Below are 27,305 nucleotides of genomic sequence, written 5' to 3'. Positions count from 1 at the left end.
TCATCCCTCAGAAACTGATTGGAAAGCTGAGCCTGCTCTGCAACTGGATCCTAGACTTTCTGACTGGGAGACCTCGTCAGTCCGGATCGGGAGCAGCATCTCCAACACCATCACACTGGGCACGGGGGCTCCCCAGGGCTGCATGCTCAGTCCACTGCTGTTCACTCTGCTGACCCACGACTGTGCTGCAACACACAGCTTGAACCACATCATCAAGTTCGCCGATGACACGACCGTGGTGGGTCTCATCAGCAAGAACGACGAGTCAGCTTACAGAGAGGAGGTGCAGCGGCTAATGGACTGGTGCAGAGCTGTCTCTGAATGTGAACAAAACAAAAGAGGTGGTTGTTGACTTCAGGAGGGCACGGAGCGACCACTCCCCGCTAAACATTGACGGCTTCTCGGTAGAGATCGTTAAGAGCACCAGATTTCTTGGCGTTGACCTGGCGAAGAATCTCACCTGGTCCCTCAACACTAGCTCCATAGCAAAGAAAGCCCAGCAGCGTCTCTACTTTCTACGAAGTCCATCTCCCACCCCCCCATCCTCATCCTCATCACATTCTACAGAGGTTGTATTGAGAGCATCCTGAGCAGCTGCATCACTGCCTGGTTTGGAAATTGCACCATCTCGGATTGCAAGACCCTGCAGCGGATAGTGAGGTCAGCTGAGAAGATCGTCGGGGTCTCTCTTCCCGCCATCACGGACATTTATACTACATGCTGCATCCGCAAAGCAAACAACATTATGAAGGACCCCACGCACCCCTCATATAAACTCTTCTCCCTCCTGCCGTCTGGGAAAAGGGACTGAAACATTCAGGCTCTTATGACCAGACTATGTAACAGTTTCTTCCCCCAAGCTATCAGACTCCTCAATAGCCAGAGCCTGGACTGACACCTTACTGCCCTGTTGTCCTGTTTATTATTTATTGTAATGCCTGCACTGTTTTGTGCACTCTATGCAGTCCTGGATAGGTCTGTAGTCTAGTGTAGTTGTTGTGTTTTTTTTCCCTGTGTTGTTTTTTACGTAGTTCAGTCTATTTTGTACTGCGTCATGTAACACCATGGTCCTGAAAAATGTTGTCTCATTTTTATTATGTACTGTACATAGCAGCTTTGGTCGAAATGACAATAAAAGTGACTTGACTTGACTTTAGTTTCGATTCTTTCTTCCTGTATATGGAAGAACAGAAAACCCTGATTAAATAAAGCCCACTTTCAAAAAATTATAAAGTACGAAGGTCTTGCTCCACCCAATTTTAGGTTATATTATTGGGCAATTAACATACGAAATCTTATGTTCTGGTTATATTATATTAATCATGAGGACTGTCCAAATGGGTCTTTTTGGAAGCCAACTCTGTTATGAAATTTTCTATTATTTCTCTTCTTGGATCCTCTCTTCCTTTACCTTTAAATAAATTAACTGACAGTTTGGTGGTTAAACACACTGAGGATCTGGCTACAGTTTCGAAAACATTTTGGTTTATTGAGATTTTCTCTTTCTAGTCCTATTTTTTCTAATTTTTTTTAAACCATTTACGACTGATCTGTCTTTTTAGAGAATGGGATTGATTAGGCATTAAACAGTTTCAGGATCTGTTTGTTGGAGGGACTCTTCTTTCGAGCAGCTGTCAGTGAAATATAACCTATCAAATACCCACTTTTTTGATATTTACAGTGTAGAGATTTTTTAAGATCTAAGCTACATATATTTCCTATCAGCCCAGATAAGAACATAATAGATGTAATTTTTAATTTGAAACCTTTTAATAATGACTCAATATCTTGTATTTATGGTCTGTTGTTGGGATTGAGAATGGCTCCTTTAGACAAAATTAAAAAACATTGGGAAAAGGATTTACAGACTTCATTATCTGACGAGACTTGGAGGACTATTTTCAAAATGGTTAATTCTTCATCATTATGTGCTCGTCATTCCCTCCTACACTTTAAAGTGGTACATAGGGCTCATATGTCTAAAGACAAACTCTTGTGTTTTTTTTGCAGATATATCTCCTTATTGTGACAGATGTAATAATGGAGAGAAATGCAAACACGAGGAAATCTGCAGATGCTGGAAATTCAATCAACACACACAAAATGCTGGTGGAACGCAGCAGCTATAGGAAGAAACACTGATGACTTTTCGGGCTGAGACCCTTCGTCAGGACTGATGAAGGGTCTTGGCTCAAAATGTAAACAGTGCTTCTTCCTATAGATGCTGCCTGGCCTGCTGTGCTCCACCAGCATTTTGTGTGTGTTGATGTAATAATGGAGAGGCTTCATTAATTCATATATTTTGGTCATGTTCGAGCCTTGAAAAATATTGGAAAGATGTATTCCAAACCTTTTATGTACTTTTTAAAGTTATTTTTAAGCCCAGTCCTTTGACTGCCTTATTTGGTATAGTTGAGGAAAGATCTATAATTTTGGAGCCTTCTCATTTGCGGGTACTGGCTTTTATTTCTCTTATGGCTAGGAGGACAATCTTGCTTAAATGGGAGGAGGTTGCCCCCGCCCATACATGCTCAATGATTATACGACGTTATGTCATGTTGAAATTTAGAGAAGATTTGTTGTTCGATTTCTGACTCTAACCAAAATTTCCAAACGCTATGGGGACCCTTTCTGAACTATTTTTAAAAATCTTTGAATTGTTATTGTTATTAAAATATAAATCTGGGCTATTATTATAAAACACTATATCTTAAATACTTTTTTTTCTTTTTTTTACCAACCAGCTTTGATTTGGTAGTGGGTGTAAATTTTAAAAAATAATATAATTAACTATTATTGTATTTCATAATTCAATTTATTTCATTTGATTGGTCATGAATATGGGACACCATGATTGTATCAGTTTGATTTATATATAGTGCATTTTGTGCTATCTATTTTGATTTATAATAAGTATCCTTATGAATTCTGTATTTGTGTATATGAAATTTAATAAAAATATTGGAAAAAGAAAAAGAAAGTAAGTGAGGTACTGGAGTATTAGAAATGCAAGAGAACTCTTAATAAGGAAATCAGGAGGTCTAAAAGAAAATGAGATTGCTCTAGCAGGCAAACTGAAGGAGAATCCTAAGGGCTTCTACAGATTTATTAAGAGTGAAAGGATAGCAAGGAACAAAATTGTCTTCCGGAAGATCAGAGTGGCCATTTATGCATGGAAAGAGATGGGGGAGATCTTAACTGATTTTTTTTCAAACTATTTATTTGGGTGATAGACATGGTCTAAAGAAGTGAGGCAATGCAGCAGTGAGGTCAGAGACCCGAGAAAGATTACAGAGGGAGAGGTTGTCTTCAGGCGAATTAGGGTAGATAAATCACCAGGGCCTGACAGGATGTTCCCTCGGACCCTGTGGGAGGTAAGTGCAGAAATTGCAGGGGTCTTAAATATGTTAGAAATATTTAAAACACCCTAAGCCACAGGTGAGGTGCCAGAGGATAGAAGTATAGCCATTGTTATTCTATTGTCTAAGAATAAGCCAGGAAATTATAAACCAGTGAGTCTGACATCAGTAGTGGTTAAGTTATTGGAGTTGCAAGATGATGCTGCTGATCATCGACAACGTTCAGTGGGCTACAGAAAATTGTTCCAAAATCTCTTTTAAATATACCTCTTTTGAATAACTTTCACTGTAGTCTGCAGTATGTAACTTCCCTATAAGCAATGGACTTTTAAATTAACTCAATGATCTTCACATCTCATGATTGACTGAAGGACTAAGCAGATGAGAAAGGCATGATCCCTTTAAGAAGTCGAAACTTAATTGCTGTGGCTGAAAGTGAGGTAATTCAGATTGGCAACAACATCTCTTCCATGGTCTCCATCAGCATAGGAGGACCTGAGGGCAAGACTGCTGAATCTGAGACAACTGAGAGACTGCTCTATTTGTCTTCTTGATTGAAATATGTTTTTTTCCGGGCATGCCAGATATGGCGAACAAGCCTGATGGCCTCTTGGTTTACAGAATGGACTGAACTGCTGAAGGCAAAAGGAGGAGATGTGTGTTTTATAATAAACTCTCATTGGTTCTCCAACCTGGCGGTTTTTTCGAATTCATGTTCTCCTGACTTGGAACACCTAACAGTCAAGTGCTGTCCATTCTATTTATCTAGGAAGTTCTGCTCTGTAATCCTGATTGCAATTTACATACCACCAGCGACTGAGTATAATCAAGTGCTCATAATACTGCATGATGCTGTCTCCAAACAAGAAACAGTTAATCCAGAATTATTTCAAATCATAGAGATTTTAACTAGGGTTGTTTGAAGAAAACCTTGCGTAGTTACCATCAGCATAAACTTGTAGCCCCGGACGTCCCAACATACTAGACCGCTGCACTTACATTCACTGTGATGGAGTGTTTTGAGAAGTTGGTGATGAAGCATATCAACAACTTCTCATTCAATATCAGCAGGACCAAGGAACTGATTACAGACTTCAGGACAAGGAAAGCAGAGGTTCATGAGCCAGTCCTGATTGGAGGATCAGAAGTGGAGAGGGTTAGCAACTTTAAATTCCTACGTGTTATTTCAGAGGACTTATCCTAGGCCCAGTAATTATGAAGAAAGCATGGCAGCACCACTACTTCCTGAGGAGTTTGTGGAGATTCGGTATGACATCTAAAACTTTGATGAATTTCTACAGGTGTGCAGTGCAGTGTGTATTGCATCACAGCATGGTATGGAAACACCAATGCTCTTGAGTGCAAAATCCTACAAAAAGTAGTGGATTTGGCCCAGACCATCACAGGTAAAGCTCTCCGAACTATTGAGTACATCTACATGAAACACTGTCGTAGGAAAGCAGCATCCATCATCAGGGATCCCCAACACCCAGTGCTTGCTCTTTTCACTGCTGTCATCAGGAAGAAGGTACAAGAGCCTCAGGACTCACACTACCAGTTCAGGAACAGTTACTACTCCTCAGCCATCAGGCTCTTGAACCAAAGGGGATAACTTCACTCAACTTCACTTGCTCGATCATTGAAGTGTTCCCACAACCAATGAACTCACTTTCAAGAACTCTTCATGTGATGTTCTCTATATTTATTGATAATTTATTGATATTTTCATTTGCACATTTTGTTGTCTTCTGTACTCTGGTTGAATGCCCTAGTGGATGGTCTTTCATTGATTATGTTATAGTTACTGTTTATAGATTTGTTGAGTATACCCACAAGAAAATGAACCTCAGGATTGTATATGATGACATATACTCTATGCACTTTGATAATAAAATTTACTTAGAATTTTATTTTAAGTGTCCGGGTTGTTGTGAACCAGCAACAATCGACATGAAACTGAGACAAGGTTTATAAACAATTCCCGAGATTTATTACCATCGAAAAGTAAACCAATGACTAACTTAACCGGAAGTTAACAGTTAGGTGACTATCTCTAACAAACAGTCAAACTTAGAAACTGTTCTTAACGAGTTCTCATCCAAGCACCGACTTAAAGTGGTAAATTTAAAAGTCCATGTGATTTATACAGTCATTGAGGAGACTTCCCCGAAACTACGATTCCTTCGAAGTAATGACGAATCTGCTGAACACAGCCGAGAGGTGCCTTGTCCGAAGAAGTCACGAGGAAATGAAAGGAACTGACTTTTTGCTGGAGGGTGATCACTGCACAAACCTTTCCCACCTTGCATGGGTTTAACTCAAATGTGCATGCCAGAATTCCCGAACGAATTCAAAAAGGTTGATCATTCCCAAGATGCTGAATGACATTAACTTTATCCAATCCTTTGAACTCGGATAACTTCGGTAATGCTTTCACTCTCCGATACTGGATTGTATGGGAAAAATACACGTGCAACTAACAAAACTGGTGGAGTCTCCACACCTCCAACTGGCAACAACAACGTTATACAAAAATAAAAATGAGAACTGCGTCACAGACTGCGGGCTTGATTTTAAATACTGTTTGGAACATGCCATCGCGTGACATAACATCACCCCCGGTCATGAGACAATCACATCATCCCACTCACAAGACCATTACATCATCCCACTGTCCCGTGTTCAAACTGTGAGTATGTAACAGGGTAAATAAGTATTTGTTAGACAGGGACTGATTAGGGATAGTCAACATGGCTTTGCAAGTGGTAGATCATGTCAAACCAATCTTAGAGAGTTTTTCAAGGAAGTTACCAGGAAAGTTGATGAAGGCAAGGCAGTGGATGTTGTCTACATGGGCTTCAGCATGGTTTTTGACAATATTCCTTATGGGAGGTTGGTCAAGAAGGTACAGTCACTTGGCTGAGGAAGGAAATGGGATTAGACATTGGCTTCGCAGGAGAAGCTGGAGAGAGTGTAGATGGTTGCCTCTCTGAGTAGAGGCCTGTGACTAGTGGTGTACCACAGGGATCGATGCTGGGTCAATTTTTGTTTGTCATCTTTACCGATGATCTGGATGATAATGTGATAAACTGGATCAGCATATTTGCAGATGACACCAAGATCGGGGGTGTTGTGGACAGCAAGGATGACTATCAATGCTTGCAGTGGGATCTGAATCAGTTGGAACAATGAACTGAAAAATGACAGATGAAAATTAATGCAGACAAGTATGAGGTTTTGTGATTTGGGAAGCCAAACCAGGGTTGGACTTACACAGTGAGTGGTAAGGCACTGAGTGTGGTAGAACAGGGATTTGGAAATACAGATCCAAAATTCCTTGAAAGTGGTGTCATAGAAACATAGGGTTTGTAAAGAAAACTTTGGGTACGTTGGCCTTCATAAATGAAAGTATTGATTGCAGGAATTGGGATATTATGTTGAAGTTATATAATTTGGAGTATTGTGTGCAGTCTTGGCCATCTACCTACAGAAAAAATGTCAATAATATTGAAAGACTGCAGAGAAATTTGCCAGGACTTGAGTACCTGAGTTATAGGGAAAAGTTGAATAGGTTACTACTTTATAATCTAGAGTGTAGAAGAATGAGGGGAGATTTGAAAGAGGTAAACAAAATTATGAGGGGTATAATAGGGTAAAGGCAAGCAGTCTTTTTCTACTGAAGTTGGATGAGTCTAGAACTGGAGCTCATGGGCTAAGGGTGAAAGCTGAAATGTTGAAAGTGAACATGAGAGGGGATGTCTTCACTCAGAGGGTGAGAGTGTGGAATGAGCTCCAGTGGAAGTGGTAGATGTGGTTTGATTTCAACATTTATGAGAAATTTTGATAGGGATATGGATCGGAGGAGTATAGAGGACTAAGATCTAGGTGAAGATCAGTGGGACTTGGCAAGTTAATAATTTGCCATGCACCAGATGGGCTGAAATGCCTGTTTCTGTATTTATAGGTTCTATGACTTCATGGCAAAGACCTTTAAATTGATGCCATGTCTTCTTCACAGGCAATTCTTTGAGACAAGTTTCCACTCTAGTTCTGCGAGTTCTAGGGTGATCGATGAGGCCACAGTAGGACACTGGGAGAGGTAAAATTAGTTTGGGACATGAGACATTCCTTCCATTGGTTGCACTGAGCTTCTGTATATTCTTGATGAAAAAGATGACACTAGAGAGTGGCTCTGAAGGAAATCATCAAATATCCCTATTCAGACTACTACATCTGAGACCTGCAGCTACAGGCACTGCAGTAAGCAACATTTTTCAAGTCATTTGAAAAGAATCATGTTCAATATTGGCAGTCTCAGGACTGGAGACCACCCAATGAGCCAGTGTAGCAGTTGGATGCTTAGGGAATGCCTCCAATGTCTTGGCTAATGTGGCTGCCAGGTAGGGCTGCATGTAAAACTGAAATGTAAGGCCATAAGGCTCCCATTCACCATCCTCCTAGCTAATATACAGTGTCTGGAATATAAAGTTGAAGACCCCAGGACAACATTGCAGTACTGTGACTGCTGTGCTCTCTGGCTCACCACCCCACTTTTTCCTTTACTCCACTGTGAGGGCTTCACCTTCTACTGCATGGATTGGACAGCAGTGCCAAGTATAGGCAGAGGTGGTGGCTTTTGACTATAAGAGATAGCTGCTGAATTAGGCTATTTGGCCCATTAGTTTTGCCCTGTCATTCCATCATGGCTAATTTATGATTCCTCTCAACCCCATTCTCCTGCCTTCAAAGATTCAAGATTCAAAGTACATTATCAAGGTATATATGCAATATTGCATAATACTTTGATAATGTACTTTGATTCATCCCCCAAAGAAAATCATAGAACCCATTTAAAGAAAAAATATCAAACCCCACCCCAACACGCAAAAAAAATTAAGGGACTACAAGAAAATGAGCGAAAAACACAATCTAAAACATAAAATCGAAAGCGTCTAGGCCTATTCAATTCATCTCAGCTTTTGTTCAATTCAGCATTTTGTCATTTGTTATCCCAATTAAAATCGTCCAAAATAGCAACAAGAAATAAAGAAGGAACGATCAGAAACTAGAAACATATCATAATGTAAACTTCAGAGCCCAATCCAAGTTGATTAAATGTTGCCCAAGACCCAGGACTCCAGCGCCCTCCTCTGATGGCTTTGAGGGGGAGAGAAACCATTCCAATACAGGGACGAGAGGCCATCACATGCAGACACTTCCCTCCAGCATCAGTGAGCGAGAGACTGGTAGACAGTGCTGAACACCCACTCGCCCTCCACTCTTGCCTCGATGATTTCAATCTTCCTCAATGCTTATATCAGCAAGAAATGGAGTTGATCATGGGCTCCAGACTTTTTGGCCTTGAGACTGCCTCACAGAATACCCTCTGAGACAGCAAAGCACCAGATTGCTCAATTGGCCTGAAAACACACCATCAAAATGTAGATCATAGGCTCGGACAGTAGCAGAACTACATTTGAAGGAAAAAGAAGATTTAAAAGAAGTGAAAGAAGTAGTTTTGTGAACCGCCTGGAGCCCTTGGTCACGTTGTTTGCTGGTACCATCTTCTTTGCTTTCCATTTAACCTCTGATGCTTTCACTAATCAAGAACCTATCAAACTCTGCTTTGAATATGCCCTATGACTCTGCTTCCACAGTTTTCTGTGGCAATGGGTTCCACAGGTTCACTACTCTTTGACTAAAGACATTTCGCCTCATCTCTGTTCCAAAGGGATGTCCTTGTATTGTGAGACTCTGCACTCTGGTCCTAGACTCTCCCACTATAGGAAACACCCTCTCCATATCCACTGTTTCTATGCCTTTCAATGTTTGTTAGGTTTCAATGAGCAATACCATCTCTCTCCCCCCACCCCCCCAAACCATTATTCTAAACTCCAGTGAGTACAGGCCCAGAGCCATCAAATACTCTTCCTACTGCTCATTCACCTTTTCATTCTGAGATCATTCTTATGAACCATCTCTAGACCCTCTCCAAAGCTAGTGCACCCTTTCTTAGATAAGTGCCTAAAGCTACTTACAGTGCACCAAATGTAGTCTGACCAATGCATTATGAAGCCTCAGGATTACATCCTTGCTTTTACTTTCTAGCCATCTAAAAAGGAATGCAATCAGAATCGGGTGTATTCTCACTGGCATATGTCGTGAAATATGTTGTTTTGCAGCAACAGAATATTGCAATATATATTTTAAAAACCTATAAATCACAATAAGCATTTATATATTGTGGGCCCCTCAGCCAAACCGCCAGCTAAAAAGTAAATCAAAAAACCCCAAAAACTAATTGCTCCTACTGATAAAATGTCCATATCCCTCCATCTCCCTTTCACCCATGTGCCTATCCAAACGTCTCTTAAAAGCCTCTAATGTATTTGCCTTTACCACCATACCAGGCGCCCACCACTCTGAATAAAAAATTTAACCCCTCCCACCTTCAATGCAGCCCTGTGATATTAAACATTTCTACCATGGGAAAAAGATGCTCCCTGTCTATTCTATCAATGCCGCTCATAATATTATAAAGCTCTATCAGATCTCCCCTGAGCCTCTGCTGCTGCTGAGAAAACAACCCATGTTATCGAGCTTTGTGCAGTAGCATGTGCCCTCTAAACTGGGCAGCATCCTGGTAAACCACATCTCCATTCTCTCCAAAGCCTGAACATCCTTCCTATGGAGGGTGACCGGAACTGTAGTGCAAAAAGAGAGCAAAAAAAAGGAAACAAAATAGTGAGGTAGTGTACATAGGTTCATTGTCCATTCAGAAATCTAATGGCAGTTGGGAAGAAACTGTTCCTAAAACATTGTGTGTGTCTTCAGGCTCCTGTGCCGCCTTACCCAATGAGAACTGGGTATGTTCTGGGTGATGGGACCCTTTAATGAAGGATGCCGACTTCTTGAGGCATTGCCTTTTAAAGGTGTTCTCGATGCTGGGGAGGATAGTGTGCATAATGGAAATGGCTGAGTTTGCAACTTTCTGCAGCTTTTGCTTGAGTGGGAATTTCTAGAGTGCCTATGAAATAAATGGCTTTTTAAAGCGGCTCGTGGTTGAGCCCACTAGGGAATCAGCTCTTCTGGATTGGGTGTTGTGCAATGAACCAGAGTTGATTAGAGAGCTTAACCCTTCATGGAAAGTGATCATAATATGATCGAATTCACCCTGAAATTTGAGAAGGAGAGGCTAAAAGTCAGATGTATCAGTGTTACAGTAGAGTAAAGGGAATTACAGAGGTGTGAGAGAGGAGCTGGCCTGTATTGATTGGAAAAGAACACTGACAGGGATGATGGCAGAGCAGCAGTGGCTGGAATTTCTGGAAACAATTCAGAAGGCATATGATGTATACAGCCCAAAGAGGAAGAAGTATTCTAAAGGAAAGATGACAAAACCGTGGCTAACAAGAGAAGTCAAAGCCAAAGAGAGTGCTTATAATAGAGCAAAAATTAGTGGGAAGTTAGAGAATTGGGAAGCTTTTTGAAAAAAAAAACAATAGAAGGCAAGAAGGCAAAGATGGAATATGAAAGTAAGCTAGCCAATAATATTAATATAAAGTGTAAAAGTGTGAGAGTGGATATCGGACTGATGAAAAATGATGCTATAGAGGTTGTAATAGGGAGCAAGAAAATGGCGAATAAACTTTGCATCAGTCTTCACAGTGGAAGACACTAGCAGTATGGTCAAAGTTCCAGGTGGCAGGGGGCATGAAGTGTGTGAAGTTACCATAACTTGAGAGAAGGCTCTTGGGAAACTGAAAGGTCTGAAGGTAGATAAGTCACCTGGAGCAGATGGTGTACACCCCAGGGATCTGAAAGAGGTGGCTGAAGAGATCATGAAGGCATTAGTAATGATCTTTCAAGAATCACTAGATTCTGGAATGGTTCTGGAAGACTGGAAAATTGCAAATGTCATTCCATTTTTAAAGAAGAGGAAAGGAAACTATAGGCCAGTTAGTCTGACCTCAGTGGTTGGGAAGATGTTTGGAGTCAATTGTTAAGGTTAAAGTCTAAGGTTATCTGCAGGCACATGATAAAATAGGCCATTGTCAGCAAGGATTCCTCAAGGGAAAATCTTGCCTGACTAATCTGTTGGAATTCTTTGAAGAAATAACAAGCAGGAGTAAGAAAGAATCGGTTGATGTTGTGTACCTGGATTTTTAGAGGGCCTTTGACAAGGTGCCACACATGAGGCTGCTTAACAAGCTACAAGCCCATGGCATTACAGGAAAGATTCTGGCATGGATAAAGCAGTGGCTGATTGGCAGGAGGCAAAGAGTGGGAACAAAAGGAGCCTTTTCTGGTTGGGTGTTAGTGACTAGTGGTGTTCCAAAGAGGTCTGTATTGGGACCGATTCTTTTTGCTTTATACAGTATATCAATGATTTGGATAATGGAATTGATGGCTTTGTTGCAAAGTTTGGTAGAGGGGCAGGTAGTTTTGAAGAAGTAGAGAGGCCACAGAAGGACTAGGACAGATGAGGAGAATGAGCAAAGAAGTGGCAGATAGAATAGTGTTGGGAAGTGTACCATCATGCACTTCGGGAGAAGAAATGAAAGGTTTGAATATTTTATAAATGGGGAGAAAAACTGAGGTGCAAAGGGACTTGGGAGCCCTCATGCTTGATTCCCTAAAGGTTAATTTTCAGGTTGAGTCTGTGATGAGGAAGGCAATTGTGATGTTAGCATAAATTTCAAGAGGACTAGAATATAAAAGCAAGAATGTAATGTTGACACTTCATGAAGCACTGGTGAGGCCTCATTGGAGTGTTGTGAGCAGTTTTGGACCACTTATCTTAGAAAGGATGTGGTGAAGCTGGAGAGAGTTCAAAGGAGGTTCACAAAAATGATTCCAGTCTTGAATGGCTTGTTATGTGAAGAAAGTTTGATGGCTCTGGGCCTGTATTCACTAGCATTTAGAAGAATGAATGGTGACCTCATCGAAGGGTCTTGATAGAGTGGATGCAGAGAGGATGTTTCTTATAACGGGAGAGTTTAAGACCAGAGGACACAGCCTCAGAATAGAGGGGTGCCCTTTTAGAATAGAGGTGAGGAGGAATTTCTTTAGCCAAAGCGTGTGGAGCAGCTGTGGAGTCCAAGTCTATATTTAAGTCAAGTATATTTAAGGCGGAAGTTAATACATTCTTGATTGGTCAGGGCATGAAGCGATACAGGAAGAAGGCAGAGGATTGGAGCTGAGAGGAAAATTGGATCAGCCATGATGACATAGCAGAGCAGTTTCAATAGGCTAAATGGCCCAATTCTGCTCCTATATCTTGTGGTCTTATGGTTTTAAAGACCCTCACCAATGAGGACATGCCATCATCATTTCTACTATCAGGGAGGACATATAGGAGCTTGAAGTTGCACATTCAACTTTTTGGGAACAGATTCTTCTCTGCTAGAACATGAACTGATGAACACTACCTCACTATTCCTCTACACAATTTAGCATGGAATAGAATGTTTCATGAATCTGTTTCCAAGTACTGTATGCACATGACACAGACAGCATGTTGAGGTGAATGAGTCCAATTTGAGCCCAGGTGCTGAAGATGTTCTTGGAGAGAATGCTGATGTTCATTTGCCTCTTCTGTCTGTAGATTTAGATGATTTTGTACAGGAAGCACTGATGGTACCTCTCCAGTGGTGCCAGAGATTCTAGTCAGTTCAATTTTTGGATGAATGTGATCCTGAGGAATTAAATGTGTATCAGATGTAGAGCAGAGAGTCAGAAGAAAGAGAATGTGGTGGTTCATAAAGTGCAGTTAAGTAAGGAAGGTGAGGGTTCATAAATGGCATATTGCAAGAGAGGGAAAGTGGCTGAAGTAGATGGAGGGTGAGAAGATGCATTGTCATTTGATGGTCTTAAATAAGCAACTATAAGTGAAAATTATTAGGTGCATAGGTTCTAACAGGTATGCTTTCAAATTCTCTTCTGTCAAAAATACAATTAATGTAGAAATTGTGTGGCATGAATCAGTGGCATTTTAAAAATGGTTCAGCATATTTTTTCAAAGACATTTTTAGCTATTTAAAATCACGCAATTCACTGGTAGTGGACTTGACACTGACTAAAAATATTTTACTCTTTGTGAAAAACCCATTTTCAGCTTTTAATACAACTGGATATTCACTTTTAAACCTTCCAAGGGATTTAAAAAAAATTACAAGTAAAACAATAAGCAAATGTTTTAAAGTACTGTATAATTCTGATGGTGCTTTGAATGCAAATTTGTATTTCTACAATGAAGTTTGAGCTGAAACTTGAATTTTAACTTGAGAAACCTGTGCATTTTTATGCACCATTTTCTCTTAAATGTGGGTAAATATAACAGTGTGCACAGATTGGAGAATATGTGTTTAATTAGCAAGGGCACCTAATTGGCAAAGCTGATTGCCTCTCCATGTTTCTTTTGCCTGTTGTACCTTCCTGATACCTACTAGCATCAAATAGAGCATGTGGGCTTGAAATCATAACTTAACTCTGAGTAACTTGGTGTGTCAGTGCTTGCAAGCTGTGACATACCCAGGGTTTTTATTTTCAGCATCTATGCATGGTTTGTGAAGTATTTTTGTTCTTTTGATCTGAGTCTGGGAGCAGGTTCCAGATTACTGATCCATGGGGACAGCATGGTCATAAATTTTAAGCTGCCTTTATGATTTAATTGCGTCCAAATTAGTTTTATTCGTCACTTAGTGTATCATTTGTTGTTTTAAAACAATATTTTTGGGTTACATTTTATGTGAAGCACTAAAATTTATCCACTTAAGTTTCTGATTATGGAAGTACATATTAAATACTCACCCAAGGCAAATTATTTGTCTTGCCTTAGTTTTCTAAGTGAAGTTTTATTCAAAATTTGATTTATGTAAGTAGCTCAATTTATAGATTTGTAGTGCAAGAATCAGTTGTATTCTGACAATGTTCTTCCCTTTTCACCCAAGACTCTTTAATTAGAAATGTGTTGATGTGCTCACTAACTTCCAAACACTAAGCTTTTTCCCCCCCTATATCTCTTAACTTTTTAATCCTTATCATCCAAGAAAAGTCTACTGGGTTTGTAAAATATCACATGCCTACCTCATTATCTACATTTCAAAATCTTTGACTCACATTGTCAATCGGTATTCAACTCCCACCAGATTACCTTGCAAAATTTGATCCAAAGAGGGATAAAACCAGCATTTTCAAAATCTTTTAAATAATTCTTCTCCATGGCAATTAATGATGTTCATAAATGGCAACTTTATATCTTTTACAGGTGTTTTAAAGATGTCAAAAATATTGTGTTTTCCAAATTAGCAGATCAAAATCAAATATAAATCATTATTTGAAATGCATAACCTTTAACCCTTTCTGGATTGAGCATATGGCACTTTGATATTTATTCAACTCTGAGTCCAAGAATGGAGTAAATTACATGAAATGTATAGAATTGATATACTGTAAGTTGAACAGTACAGAGTGGGCAGTCATCATATTTGTATTCAGCGCTTTTGGTTGATTCTAATCTTTAAATTTATACTGCAAAAAAGGAAAAATAATTTCATGACCGATCTGTTGTCAAGTAACAACATATTGAATATATTTTTAAAAATAATGGACTTGGTACTTGAAATCTATTTTTTTCCCCCAAATAAGTAACTTGAACATTCAATTAGCAACATTGAGTGCCATGTGGAATTAATGTGCATTGTTGTATTCTTTTACTTCTGCTTTTTCTCTTTTTGGTCAGTATCAATCCAACAATCCTCACCCATTTCTGAGCACTCCCGATCAGTACTTATTCACTTGTTGTAGTAGGACATAATTTCTGTTTATGGTCACTTGGCCTGTGAGCTCAGAATGATGACTTGCATCCCTGATGGAGCTTCAAATTGGAAATAGGAGGAAGAATCACCTAAGAGTGCTTTTAGGTACCTTCAGGTATCTGGTAGATCCGGGCTCACAAGCAGGTTATCAGAATATGGATTTGGCTGAAGATTTCGGAGTTCAAAGAGAAAGGAGAATAAAGGAGAGGCATTGGAAAAGGGGAGGTTTGCTGTAGGCCACAAAGTAAACATTTGAAAAAACCTATTGCGTTAATAACCTTACCCTATGTGTTATGTTGGATGGATTAGGAAGTAATCAGAATTGAAGCATGCTTGTCCTCTATACATATTTTGTTTTGTTAAGCAACAATTATATTTAATGCAAACAGTCAAAAGCCTAAAAAAAATCCAGATACCAGGTTAGAATTTGCGTAAGTTTTTAATGAGTTTTAATTTGATATGGATTAAAAGAAAGCTCTGGGATGTTGTTTTTATTGTATCTTAATACATAAGAGATACTATAATGAATTGGAATCTCCTTTATTGCATGAATTTGTTTTAAGGCTCCTCTTAAGGTGAGTGCCCTTTAAACTGCCATTATGACATTAATAGAATAGTGTACTGTAGGTTGCTATATCATTATATTCTTTGAAATGTAATTGCAATGTGGGGTTAAATGCTTTTGTGGGTAAGAAAAATACACATAGTCATGGGATCATAACAGAGTCATATGGAAATAGTTTCCTAGGATCTTTTACATTCCTCTGGGAGGACAGAGAACGCTTTGGTTTAACGTCTCATCAGAAAAGCAGTGTTGTAATCCCTCAATACTGTTCTATAAGTCCATATTTCTGGACTGGGAATTGAGCCTGAATTTTCAGACTCTGGCTTGAGCCATTGCTGATATATTAAAATAAAATTGTAAAATATATTTTAAAATGATTTCCAACTATTTTATGTTGTACTTTTTATCATACTATACTGAAAGCATTAATTTTTTGCTGGAATCCAGTTGCACTGGGAACTGAAAACATACTATTCGAGAGTAAGTGGATTCTGGAGAAAGCAAATGCAATTAAAATGTTTCAAGTTGATAACTCTTCAACTACTGATGGCGCTTGTGCCAGTTCAAGTGACCAGTGTTTGCATTTGAGGATCACCATTGATAATTAAGCTATAATGGTGTATAGCTAGTGCCATTCTTCTCTCTGTGCACAGTAGGGATTTTGCTGGTGACAAAAATCGTAAATACTGGTTGTTTTTGGTGTTCTTTGACCCAATCTACCAGCCATATTTAAATTGAGCAATTGCTAGTTTTAAAACAAACACAGGAATACCTAACCTAGGCTTATCCTGTACTAAAATGATAAATGTTTATGCATTACTTTAAGATCTGCATTTGGGAGTCTTGAATAAGACAAATACATAAAAAAATTTCAACTGGAAGAGCAAAATGGTGTTTTATGAATGTGAGATATTTTGATGTATATTTTTGTAGAATGTAAGGGAAACATTGAAACACGTCAGATGCAGATGAAATTCATCTTTATTGAAATGGTTACGTATAATTACTTTTTTATGTCTTAGGCATACTTATGTAATTGATAAACATGCTTTTTTTTAGTGATGTACTTACTCATTTTAGCTCTGCCGGTGACTAGTATTTATCATATCAGTTAGGTGCAGATTTTGCTTGCAGGATAAAGTCATCTCCTTAAAAGTGCAATTTTAAGTTTCTATTTATGCAGGCCTTACAACTTCAATTCTCTGCTTTGACAATTTGCATATGAATGCATCAACAAAGCATTGCGCCAATTTACCCAGGGCAAACCTGATTTGAGAAGGCTTATTTGATTATTAATTTTTGAGTAATATCATGACTGTCATTGAAGTCCGATTTCATTTTGAAACACTAATATTTTCTTTTTAATGTCATCAAACAGCAGGTTAGATGCCAACAGAAGGAAATCAGCAACTTAATCCAGCGGAAAATTGCTGTAGATGACGATGTTGTAGCCATGCAGAAGGAAGTGACTGATTTAAGAGAAAAACTAAAGAATAAGAAACAGCATTATAAGGTACATTAGTTAATATATCAAACCACTATATTGCAGGTTTCAGAATTTTGTTAAACTCCTGCAATTAACATCGTCCAAGGTTATTTATGGCAACAGCAATGAACAATGTCGCAGCATATCCCCAAAATGTTTAATACAATTTATTCTTGATTAATTTTCATAAAATAAGACCTGAGAACGGTTTCTGTTACAGATTTGTCTAGACTTTATTTGGGTAGGTAGTGCCGCTTACTGAAGCTGTAGCTGCTTTGTGACATTCAAAATGACATGCTTACAGAGAAAGTGCCTAAGGTCTTGAGGCACTTTAAAGCTTTGTGGTTTTATATGGAGTGCAAAACTCTGAGAAAGCATTTAAAAGCTCAGAATCTTACCCTTATAACTTTCCAGATGAATAGTTAATGATGGAAATGGAGCAATGAAGTAAGAGTGTGAAGATGTGGCTTCTCTTAATTAGATTCTGATGGGACTTACATTATTAATTGATAACACCAATGCCTGCAAAATTGTGTCTTTGTGGCTCTCAAAAATAGCTGGGGACAACATCAAAGGCAGTTTGATCAATTAGTGGGCTTTTCTAAATGTGTTCTCATCAAAGCTGTCATTTTATTAAAATTATGACCTGTCTACCTGCAGGAAAAGAGAGCCAACAGGTGATTTGAAATGTCAATTACCTTGGGTTACTGGGTGTGCAAAACCAGAAAAAAAAATTCACTTGTTAATTCTCGTGCTGTTAGTTGACCTGTTTTGTGCACTTGTACAGGATGCTAAGGAACGTGTTCAGAAGAATGAGGAGAAAAGTAGCCTGTTACTAAAAAATCTTGAGGAGGAAAAGCAAGAATTAAGCATACGCTGTTCTAACCTGCTAAATGACCTGCAGAAGCAAGCAGCCCAGTGGAAGGAAGAGAAGTCTGACATTGATTCCAAAGTAAAGGTAGGAGAAGGAGCTTTTGGCTAGGATTTCACAAAATGCTTTCATCTGCATTGATTTCATGGAATTTTCTTTAATAACAAGTCACATAGCGGAATGTACCCCATGGGCCTTGTGTTCATTTAAATTCATTCACTTAAAACCCATAGCTTTTAAAAAATTAATACTGTAAAGTGGAAAGCCAACTGAAAATATTATATTAGAAATCTCACATGTCTCATTGTTAATATAACATGGTCCCATTATCATTTCATCTCTGTACAATATTATTACTATTAAGGCAATAGAGACCTTTTCAAGCTACTGGAATATGCAGCTCTGTAACTTTTCGTCTTGACTTTCCATATGATTGAACTCCACAATTCACATGCACAAAGCTTAATCTTAAAAGAGTACTAGATCAAATGTTTAAAAGATGGTAATCTCTGTAGTTTTCCAACCTTTATGAAGAGCACTAAATAATATACTCCGTTGTTATGAAGAAACAAAGCTGCTTTTGCATTATTTCCTCATCCTGAATAGCACTTCAGGAAAACTTGCACCACTCACACTGCTCTCGACATTGGCAGCACAGTAGGGAAACCGAGCTGTTTCAAACTCCTGGGAGTGCACATCTCTCGTGGTCCCAGAATACATCCTCCACAGTCTGGAAAGCTCACCAACACCTCTACTTTCTGAGGAGGTTGAAGGAAACTGAGCTATTCAATCAATACTCACAGCCCTCTACAGATATAGTGTACATCCTAACATGCTGCATCACTGTGTAGTACAAAACTGCACTGAGATGGATAGGAGTGTTCTACAATGAGTAATAAAAACTGTACAAAGCATCAGTGACACCAGTCTACTCCTATCAGAGACATATATACTGTCATTTACTGGGAAAAGGCCAGCAATATCATGAAGGATCCCACCCACCCAGCTTATGGACGGTTTATCCCACTCCCATAAGGAAAGGCTATGCAGCATCCACACCAACAACTAGACTCAAAAACAGCAACTTCCCCCAGGCCATCAGGCTGATTTACACCTCTGCCCATTAACCCACCACCCATTCCCCAACACCACTATATCCACAACCTCAAGTGTCACTTTATGTACAGTACATACAATCAGCCTGTGTATATTGTATTGAACATAGCATTTTATAGAATTGTTTTTATATTTACTGTATATTTATTGGGTTGTTTTATTTTCTTATTGTGTTCTTCATGCTACATCAGATTTGGAGTAACAATCATTTTGTTCTCCTTTACACACTCATGTATTGAAGAATGACAATAAACAATCTTGAATTCTGGACAGAATGACCAAGATGGAAGGAATATAAGAGGGTTTGAGTTATTTCAAAGCTACATATAGTATTGTTTAGGTCCTGTTTAGAATACTGTGTTTAATTGTGGGCACGACACAGGATTAACATAGGCAAGAATGATATGCAGATTTACCTGAATTAAAGGGTTCAACTGTGAGTTTAAATTGCATTGAATAGATTTATATTCCTTTGGCTGTTGTAATTCAGGCATTAAAGATCATTTAAGGATTTGGTAGAGTCTGATGGAGCTTAATAATTTCCTCTGCTGCATGGAATCTTGAATAAGGAGACATAAAATTTGAGCTATACAGTGCATGGATAAAGTCAGGAAGCATTTCGCATAAAAGGAAACAAAGTATGAGTATTAGAACTAAGTTAGGTGAAGGTAAATGACATGCAAGTCAAACAGAATTGAATAGATTAAAAAGATCAAGCTTGAATTGTCTCTTTGTTTCTATTTTCTTTGACATACATGTACCTTGCATGTTTACACACTAGCCATGCAATTAAAGCAAAGTTGCATTTGTGAAGCAGTAACGTGGATACACCAGGAATTTTTTTTTTCTCTGTTGGAGTGAGTTACTCATTTTTGTACTGAAGGTGGCCATTTCACCCATTGGGTCAATGCCAGCTTGCAGTAGAGAAATCCTATCTGTCCCATTCCACCCTTAATTCTCTGCAGCCTTGCAACTTTATTTTATTTGTTTTGATCCCCCATATATACCCGTATAATTACTTTGCACTTAGCTATGCATACAATTAACACATGAGTATATCCTCGGGAGATGGTATATAGTTTTCCATTTTAGTGGAGAACGAGTGCTGGTCCAGCATCAGCAGAAAATTTGTTTTCCTGCATTAGGTGTATTCCTTCATTTGTGTTCTCTTATATGAGCAGATATTACTGCATGATTGCTAATTGTCTTCCTACTCTTTGCAAGAAAGGCTATAGGAGTGAGGTTCTCCTTGAGATAATGAGATTAAGGTTCGAATGTCAAGTGCAACAGTAGCTTGTGTCCTAAAATGAAATCTATAACCTTGGATTCATGATTGCCAATTTTTTTCCTGCTGCTATTTTAATTTAGCTTTATTTTTCCATAGCTGCCCAGTTTTGCTTTGTATGTTAGGGCAAGTCACATTCTTGTTCAAATTATATTTCTGATATTCACATGTGGTTTTAATTAACATAATTATCTTTATTTTGACTTTTGTTCCTTTTATTCCTAGTAACCCCAAAATATATTTTTATAATTTTCAATACTGTTCCATTATTTTGTTCTTATAGTCAAAAGGCAGCTGTTGTTCAAATGTAATAGAACAGAAAGAGAAATATTTAACAATATTACACTTGCATTATTTTTTCCCAAAAATTGAAAGCCACAGTTTAGTTTTTTTCCCACTGGTGATTATTTTCCATCTTGGACTATCTTCCTTGTTGTCTTCATATAATAGGCATCCGTTAGTCTCGTGAGACCATGGATTTGCGCCTTGGAAGGTTTCCAGGGCGCAGGCTTGGGCAGGGTTGTATGGGAGACCAGCAGTTGCCCAAGCTGCAGGCCTTCCCCTCTCCACACCACTGGTGTTGTCCAAGGGAAGGGCACTAGGACCCAAGCAGCTTGGCACCGGTGTCGTCGCAGAGCAATGTGTTGTTAAGTGCTTCGTATAATACTCCCAGTGTTTTTGTTACTGTCTTTTCTTTTTAATTTGAAGATTAAATGGTGAATTTTTCAACCATACTGGAGTATAAAATAACTGACAAAAGAAGAAATGTGCAAATACTCAGAAGATAATGCACCAGTTAAGATGAGAGGCAGTGTTAGATTTGTTTCATGTGCTCTTTGTTTAGATGCTATCTGGCCTACTGTGTAGTTACAGAAATATATGCCCTAATTTTCATTTAGCTCATGAGCTTTTATAAAGCTAGTCAAAGGATCGGCAGACAATTATAGTATCTTCAAGAGGTAGTTTAGATGTCTGTTCTTCAATGTTGATGTATAGGAACTTGGGCTGAACTTTTTTTTTGGATTTATGCAAAGGGGATTTAAAATAGAGCAGTGAACAGACCATATTAATGAATCTCAGATATATTTCTCACTGTTTTCAGAACCCTTTTGGTCTTGGATATGGATGCTTTCTTGCGTTATTATATTATATTATAGTTCAAGAGAGGCATTAAGAGAGCCTCTGTTTACATCCTTCTGTATATGCCAGGGGTTCCCAACCTGGGATCCACAGATCCCTTGGTTAATGGTAGGGGTCCATGGCATAGAAAAGGTTGAGAATTCCTAGTGTATATCAACTCTCTCGTGCTGATGAGATTACTATATTGTAGTTTTATTTTATTGTTCATAATTGTGCATTCTTGGCCAGTTGATATTTCACACGTGATGGACAGTGTGCAAAATATAAATCATAAACAAATATATATTGCCAGCAGTAGTTGGTTGCGTATCTTTTGTTTTTGTTCAAATACTACTTCAAAGCAGGAAAATGTAACATGATCATTGAAACAGATTGTGCTGAAGGAGGCTATTTAGCTATGTTGTCTTCACTGATCATGTGAGAAATTGTTCAATTTGATGAGCATCACACTAATTATTTTATTCATGTAATCATTTTGACAAAAAAGTTGAGAAATGCAATTCAGTAATTGTTATTTTCCCTTTGTACTTTCCCCCCTCTGTTTTAGTGTCATATTCCTAAAGGTATTTAACACTTAACCAACCTACATAAAACGCTGAAGGAACTCAGCAGGTGAGGCAGCATTTATGGAGGGAAATGAACATTTGATGTTTTGAGCAGAGACCCTTCTCCAGTACTCAGTATTACTGAAGATTTCTATCATCTGCATAAACTCCTGTGTCTCCATATTTAATGTTTACAGAGCTTCTAAAATCTATTCACCCCCTTAGAAGTTTTCAAATTTTATTGTTTTACAACATTGAATCACAGTGAGTTTACTTTGGCTTTTTTTTTATGCTGATCAACAGAAAAAGACTCTTTTGTGTCTAAGTGAAAAGAAATCTCTACAAAGTAATCCAAATTAATTACAAATATAAAACACAAAATAATTGATTGTTTAAGTATTCAACTCCTTTAATATGACATACCCAGTCATCACTGGTGCAGCCAATTGGTTTTAGAAGTCACATACTTAGTCAGTGGAGATCACCTGTGTGCAGTCAAGATGTTTCAATTGATTGTTGTAAAAATACACCTGTATCTGGAAGTTCTAACTGCTGGTGAGTCAGTATCCTGGCAAAAACTGCACTGTGAAGACAAAAGAAACTACAAGCAACTCCACAAAAAGGTTATTGAAAAAGCACAAGTCAGATAGATACAAGAAAATTTCCAAGTCACTGAATATCCCTTGGAGTACAGTTAAGTCAATCATCAAGAAATGTCAAGAATCTGGTACAGCTGTAAATCTGCTTCAAGCAGGTCATTCTCAAAAACGGATTTACTGTGTAAGAAGGGGACGAGTGAGGGAGGCCACCAGAAGACCTATGACAACTCTGGAGGAGTTACAAGCTTCAGTGGCTGAGATTGGAGAGACTGTGCGTACAACAACTGTTGCCTGGGTGCTTCACCAGTCGCAGCTTTATGGGAGAGTGGCAATGAGAAAAGCACTGTTGGAAAAAAAACTCTCATGAAATCTCAGCTAGAGTTTGCCCAGATGACATGTGGGAGATTCCGAAGTCAGCTGAAAGAAGGTTCTATGGTCTGATGAAACCAAAATTGACCTTTATGGCCATCAGACTTAAACGCTATGTTTGGCACTGCATCAGGCCCTGGAAGGCTTGTGAAGGTAGAGGGTAAAATTAATGCAGCAAAATACAAGGAAATTCTGGAGGAAAAGTTGGTGCAGTCTGCAAGAAAACTGTGACTTGGGAGAGGATTTGTTTTCCAGCAAGACAATGACCCCAAGCATAAACCAAAACAATGCAGGAATGGTTTAAAAACAATAAAGTTAATGTCCTGGAGTGGCCAAGTAAGAGTCCAGACCTCAATCCAATTGAGAATTTATGGCTGGATTTGAAAAGGGCTGTTCACTCACGATCCCCATGCAATCTGGCAAAGCTTCAGCAGTGTTATAAAGAAGATGGGGAAAAATTGCAGCATCCAGATGTGCAAAACTGACAGAGACCTATCCACACAGACTTAAGGCTGTAATTGCTGCCAAAGGTGCATCTGCTAAATACTGACTTAGGAGGTAAGTAATTGTGTAATCAATTATTTTGTGTTTAATAATTGTAATAAATTTAGACCGATTTGTAGAAATTTGCTTTCATCTTGCCACAAAAGAGTCTATTCTGTTGTTCAGTGTCAAACTCCAAATTAGATCTATTGCGATTCAATGTTGTAAAACAATGAAACAGGAAAACTTGTTTATAGGCACTGTAATTTTCTCTCTATCTTCTCTCTCTATCCATTGCTCCCTCTTCATCACTCTGTACAATGGTACATGGACTATCCCTGCAACAACATATGCTTAAGAATCTTATTATCATATATAATAATTCAAATACATTGTGCATTCATAGTAATTCAAATCCATTGTGCACTACTGCCCTGAGTGGATGAGACTAAGCATGATTTAGAGGGCGAGTAGTCTACCCTAATTTGCCTCAAGACAGCAAACACCTCCTTCTCCGTAATCTGTATAGGTTCCATGATCTCAATGCTGCATTGCCTTGTATCTATAGACTCTGCCCATCTCCCTGGTACATACAGAAGTACATTTAACATCTTCCCCATCTCTTTTGGCTCCATGTGTTAAATTGCTACTCTCATCTTACAGAAAACCAATTTTCTTCTTGAGAACCAATTTTTTTTCCTATCCTTTTGCTCTTAATATATCTGTAGAAGTCCTTAGGCTTCTCCTTCACCTTGTATGATAGAACAACCTGATATCTTCTCTTGGCCTCCTGATTTCCTCCTTAGGTGTTGTCTTACATTTTGTTATACTGTACTCCTTAAGTACCTCATTTGCTCCTTCCTGCCTATATGTGCTATGCACATCTTGTCCAGAAAACAACTTGTCCCAATCCACACTTTCCATTTTTTCTGATATCAAAATTGGCCTTTCTCCAAATTACAATCTCAACCCAAGTACCAGACCTATCCTTTTTGATAATTACCTTGAAACTAATGGCATTATGATCCAAAGTGTTCCCCTACACAAACTTCTGTCACCTGCTCTGTCTCATTCCTTAATAGGAGATCTAGTATTGCATTCTCTAGTTGGGACTTTTATGTACTGATTAAGGAAACTTTGATGAAGTCTATCCCATCTAGCCGTTTTACAGTGCGGGAGTCCCAGTCAATATGTGGAAAGTTAAAATCATCTATTATCACAACCTTATGTTTCTTGTAGCAGTCTGCAATCTCTCCACAGATTTGCTGCTCTAAATCCTGCAGATTGTTGGGTAGTCTGTATTATAATCCTATTAATGTGGTCATTCCTTTCTTATTCCTCTTCGGTTCTACATTAGTTGAGCTGTCCAGTCTGACCTGACTGAGCACTGTTGTGACAGGTTCCCTGACTGGTAATCCAACCAACTCTATCACATCTAAGGCAATGGAATCCTGGAACACTGAGCTGCTGGTCCTGTCCCTCCTGCAACCAATTCTCACTAATGGCTACAATGTCACAATTCCATGCGCTGATCCATTGTTTAAGGTCATCCACCTTTCTTACAGTACTACTTTCACTGAAATATATGCAGCTCAGAATATTAGTTCCACTGTGCTCGATCTTTCGATTCCTGACTTTGTATGCAGATTTGACAACTTCCTTCTTTGCAATCACTCCACTATCTCTCCAGGCAGTCTGATTCCCATGCCCTTTTTTGGGCACCATTTTGATTGAACTTTTGAAGCAGCTGAGAACCCCTGACTGCTGCTGTGAGAGATTGAAGGTGTCCTTGAACACTCCAGCCAGATGGTGGCAAAGGTTTTCAGTCCCCTACCTGGTACACCATCTGGGTCTGACGCCTTGCAAGGGTTCACCCTGTTGAAAGGTGTTCTATTGTTAGATAGCAGCACTGACAGGAAGGGGAGCTCCCAACCTTCTGATTCCAGTAGGTTTCAGTGGATTGGGAAGGCATCAAAGTGTGCTGTCTTGTGACTGCTTATCATTGTGTCCATCTTTGCCAGTGCCAGCCTGATATCTACCAGGGATAGAATGTACTCTGCATCTCAGGTGATAGTGAAAAAATCCTTTGGCAGATAGAATAGCGGCCATTTGACCACCAGATATTCCAGGTTGGGGGAGCAGGACTGTGAACAGATTGCCTGTGAGTTAATCATGAAGCAAATGCTACCTCTTCTGTCTTCCTTATGTTGCTCTCCAGTCCATGTGGTGGAAGGTGAAACCCTCAGGCTGAAGTGCTGTGCCTGGAGTGCTAGAGCTGTACAATGTTTCTGTGAAGTACCTTGCACAGCAATCCTTGATGTCTCTCTTGTACTGCAATCCTCCAATGAGGTCTTCAATTTTATTTTCCAGGAAGTGTACTTTAGACAGGAGGATGGCAGGCAGTGGGAGCCTTAGGGCTCTGTGTTTCAGTTTTAGCTGCAATCTGGTGTAAATCGATAGATTTTAAAGCATTTTCAAAGCCATTACAGCTTAATTCAGTTTTGGTCTATTTTATTTTGCATTAACACAATAAGTGTTACCATGACTTTAAGTGATAACATCAAATAGAAAACAAAGAGCTCCACTAGCCAAAAAAAGTTTTCTGAAAAGTTGTTACAACTCTTTACTTGCTAGGAAGTAATTCATACTTTATTCTTCTCTCTTCACTAAGGCCCACAAATTTGAGCTTTGTATTTACTTTATGTAGAATGTGCAATATTGAGCAACAATGCTGTTGATCAGCATATGGATCTGGATGTTGCTTTGAGTTGTCTGCATTAGGAAAATTCAATGCCAATAAATAATGCATATCTTAATTAAGCTCTGTATTAGTTAGACATATTTAGTGTTGTGTATGCAAGGAAGCATTTTAATTTTATCTGTGGTTATTTCACTGGCATTCCTGGAATTTGCATTTCATTCGTTCCCTTCACCAGCATAGTTTTCTTGTATGCATTAAATTTTATGTCTTGTTGTTCTGTTCATTTACAAATATAATCCATTTCATTTTATTTCTGAGCTGCCTTTTCCAATTGATTGTTCCCTGCCAGTTGGTATGATCTGCAGTTTGAGTTGCTGTACTATGAACATTGATGTAAGCTAGAAACTGTTGTGATCCAGGCATCAAGCCCTGAGGCACCCCATCCCACTCTGACATAACTTCTCTTATGTGTGCATGCTGTTCCTGTCCTTCAACTTCTTTATCCATTCCGAGGTTTCACCCTGAATCCACGCAGTTTTGAGTTTAATTAATAGCCTTGTGCATGGAGCTTTGATAAAAAGCCTTTTGTAAGTTAACACTTTTTGTGCAGGCATTTCAATTTGAGCAGAATATTTATTTTATAAATGATTGCACAGATCTGCTTAAGTGATCTGATTAGCATACAACAGAATTCTATAATTATCAGAAGATGATGGCATAGACATTAAGGATTGCATGTAATAGGAATTATTTTACTGATACTAAACAAGCAATTGATATTATAGCAATAGAATATAGAAAGATACAGTACAGGAACCAGCCCTTTGACTCACAATCTTATGCTAAACCAAATAAATTAGTAATCAAATGGCCAACTAAACTAATCCCCTCTGCCTACGCAATATCCATACCCTTTTATTTTCCCCGCATTCATGTGCCTATCAAAATGTCTTTTCAGGGTCTTTAA

The 27,305-nt window shown here is 38.7% G+C and overlaps 1 protein-coding gene across 6 annotated transcripts in view; it reads left to right on the top strand.

Moving 5' to 3' along the window:
* The window catches only part of cntln (centlein, centrosomal protein), a 540,355-nt gene that overhangs the window by 97,075 nt on the left and 415,975 nt on the right, over positions 1-27,305 (top strand). For all 6 annotated transcript variants that reach the window (XM_073048674.1, XM_073048672.1, XM_073048671.1 and 3 more), the window contains 2 exons: positions 17,122-17,256; positions 18,017-18,187. In XM_073048674.1, coding sequence (XP_072904775.1) covers positions 17,122-17,256; positions 18,017-18,187 — 306 coding nt within the window. The remainder of the gene's footprint in view (positions 1-17,121; positions 17,257-18,016; positions 18,188-27,305) is intronic.

The sequence above is a fragment of the Hemitrygon akajei genome, chromosome 6, assembly GCF_048418815.1.
Source record: "Hemitrygon akajei chromosome 6, sHemAka1.3, whole genome shotgun sequence".
Classification (NCBI taxonomy): Eukaryota; Metazoa; Chordata; class Chondrichthyes; order Myliobatiformes; family Dasyatidae; genus Hemitrygon; species Hemitrygon akajei.
This window is presented reverse-complemented; position numbering and strand designations above follow the sequence as displayed.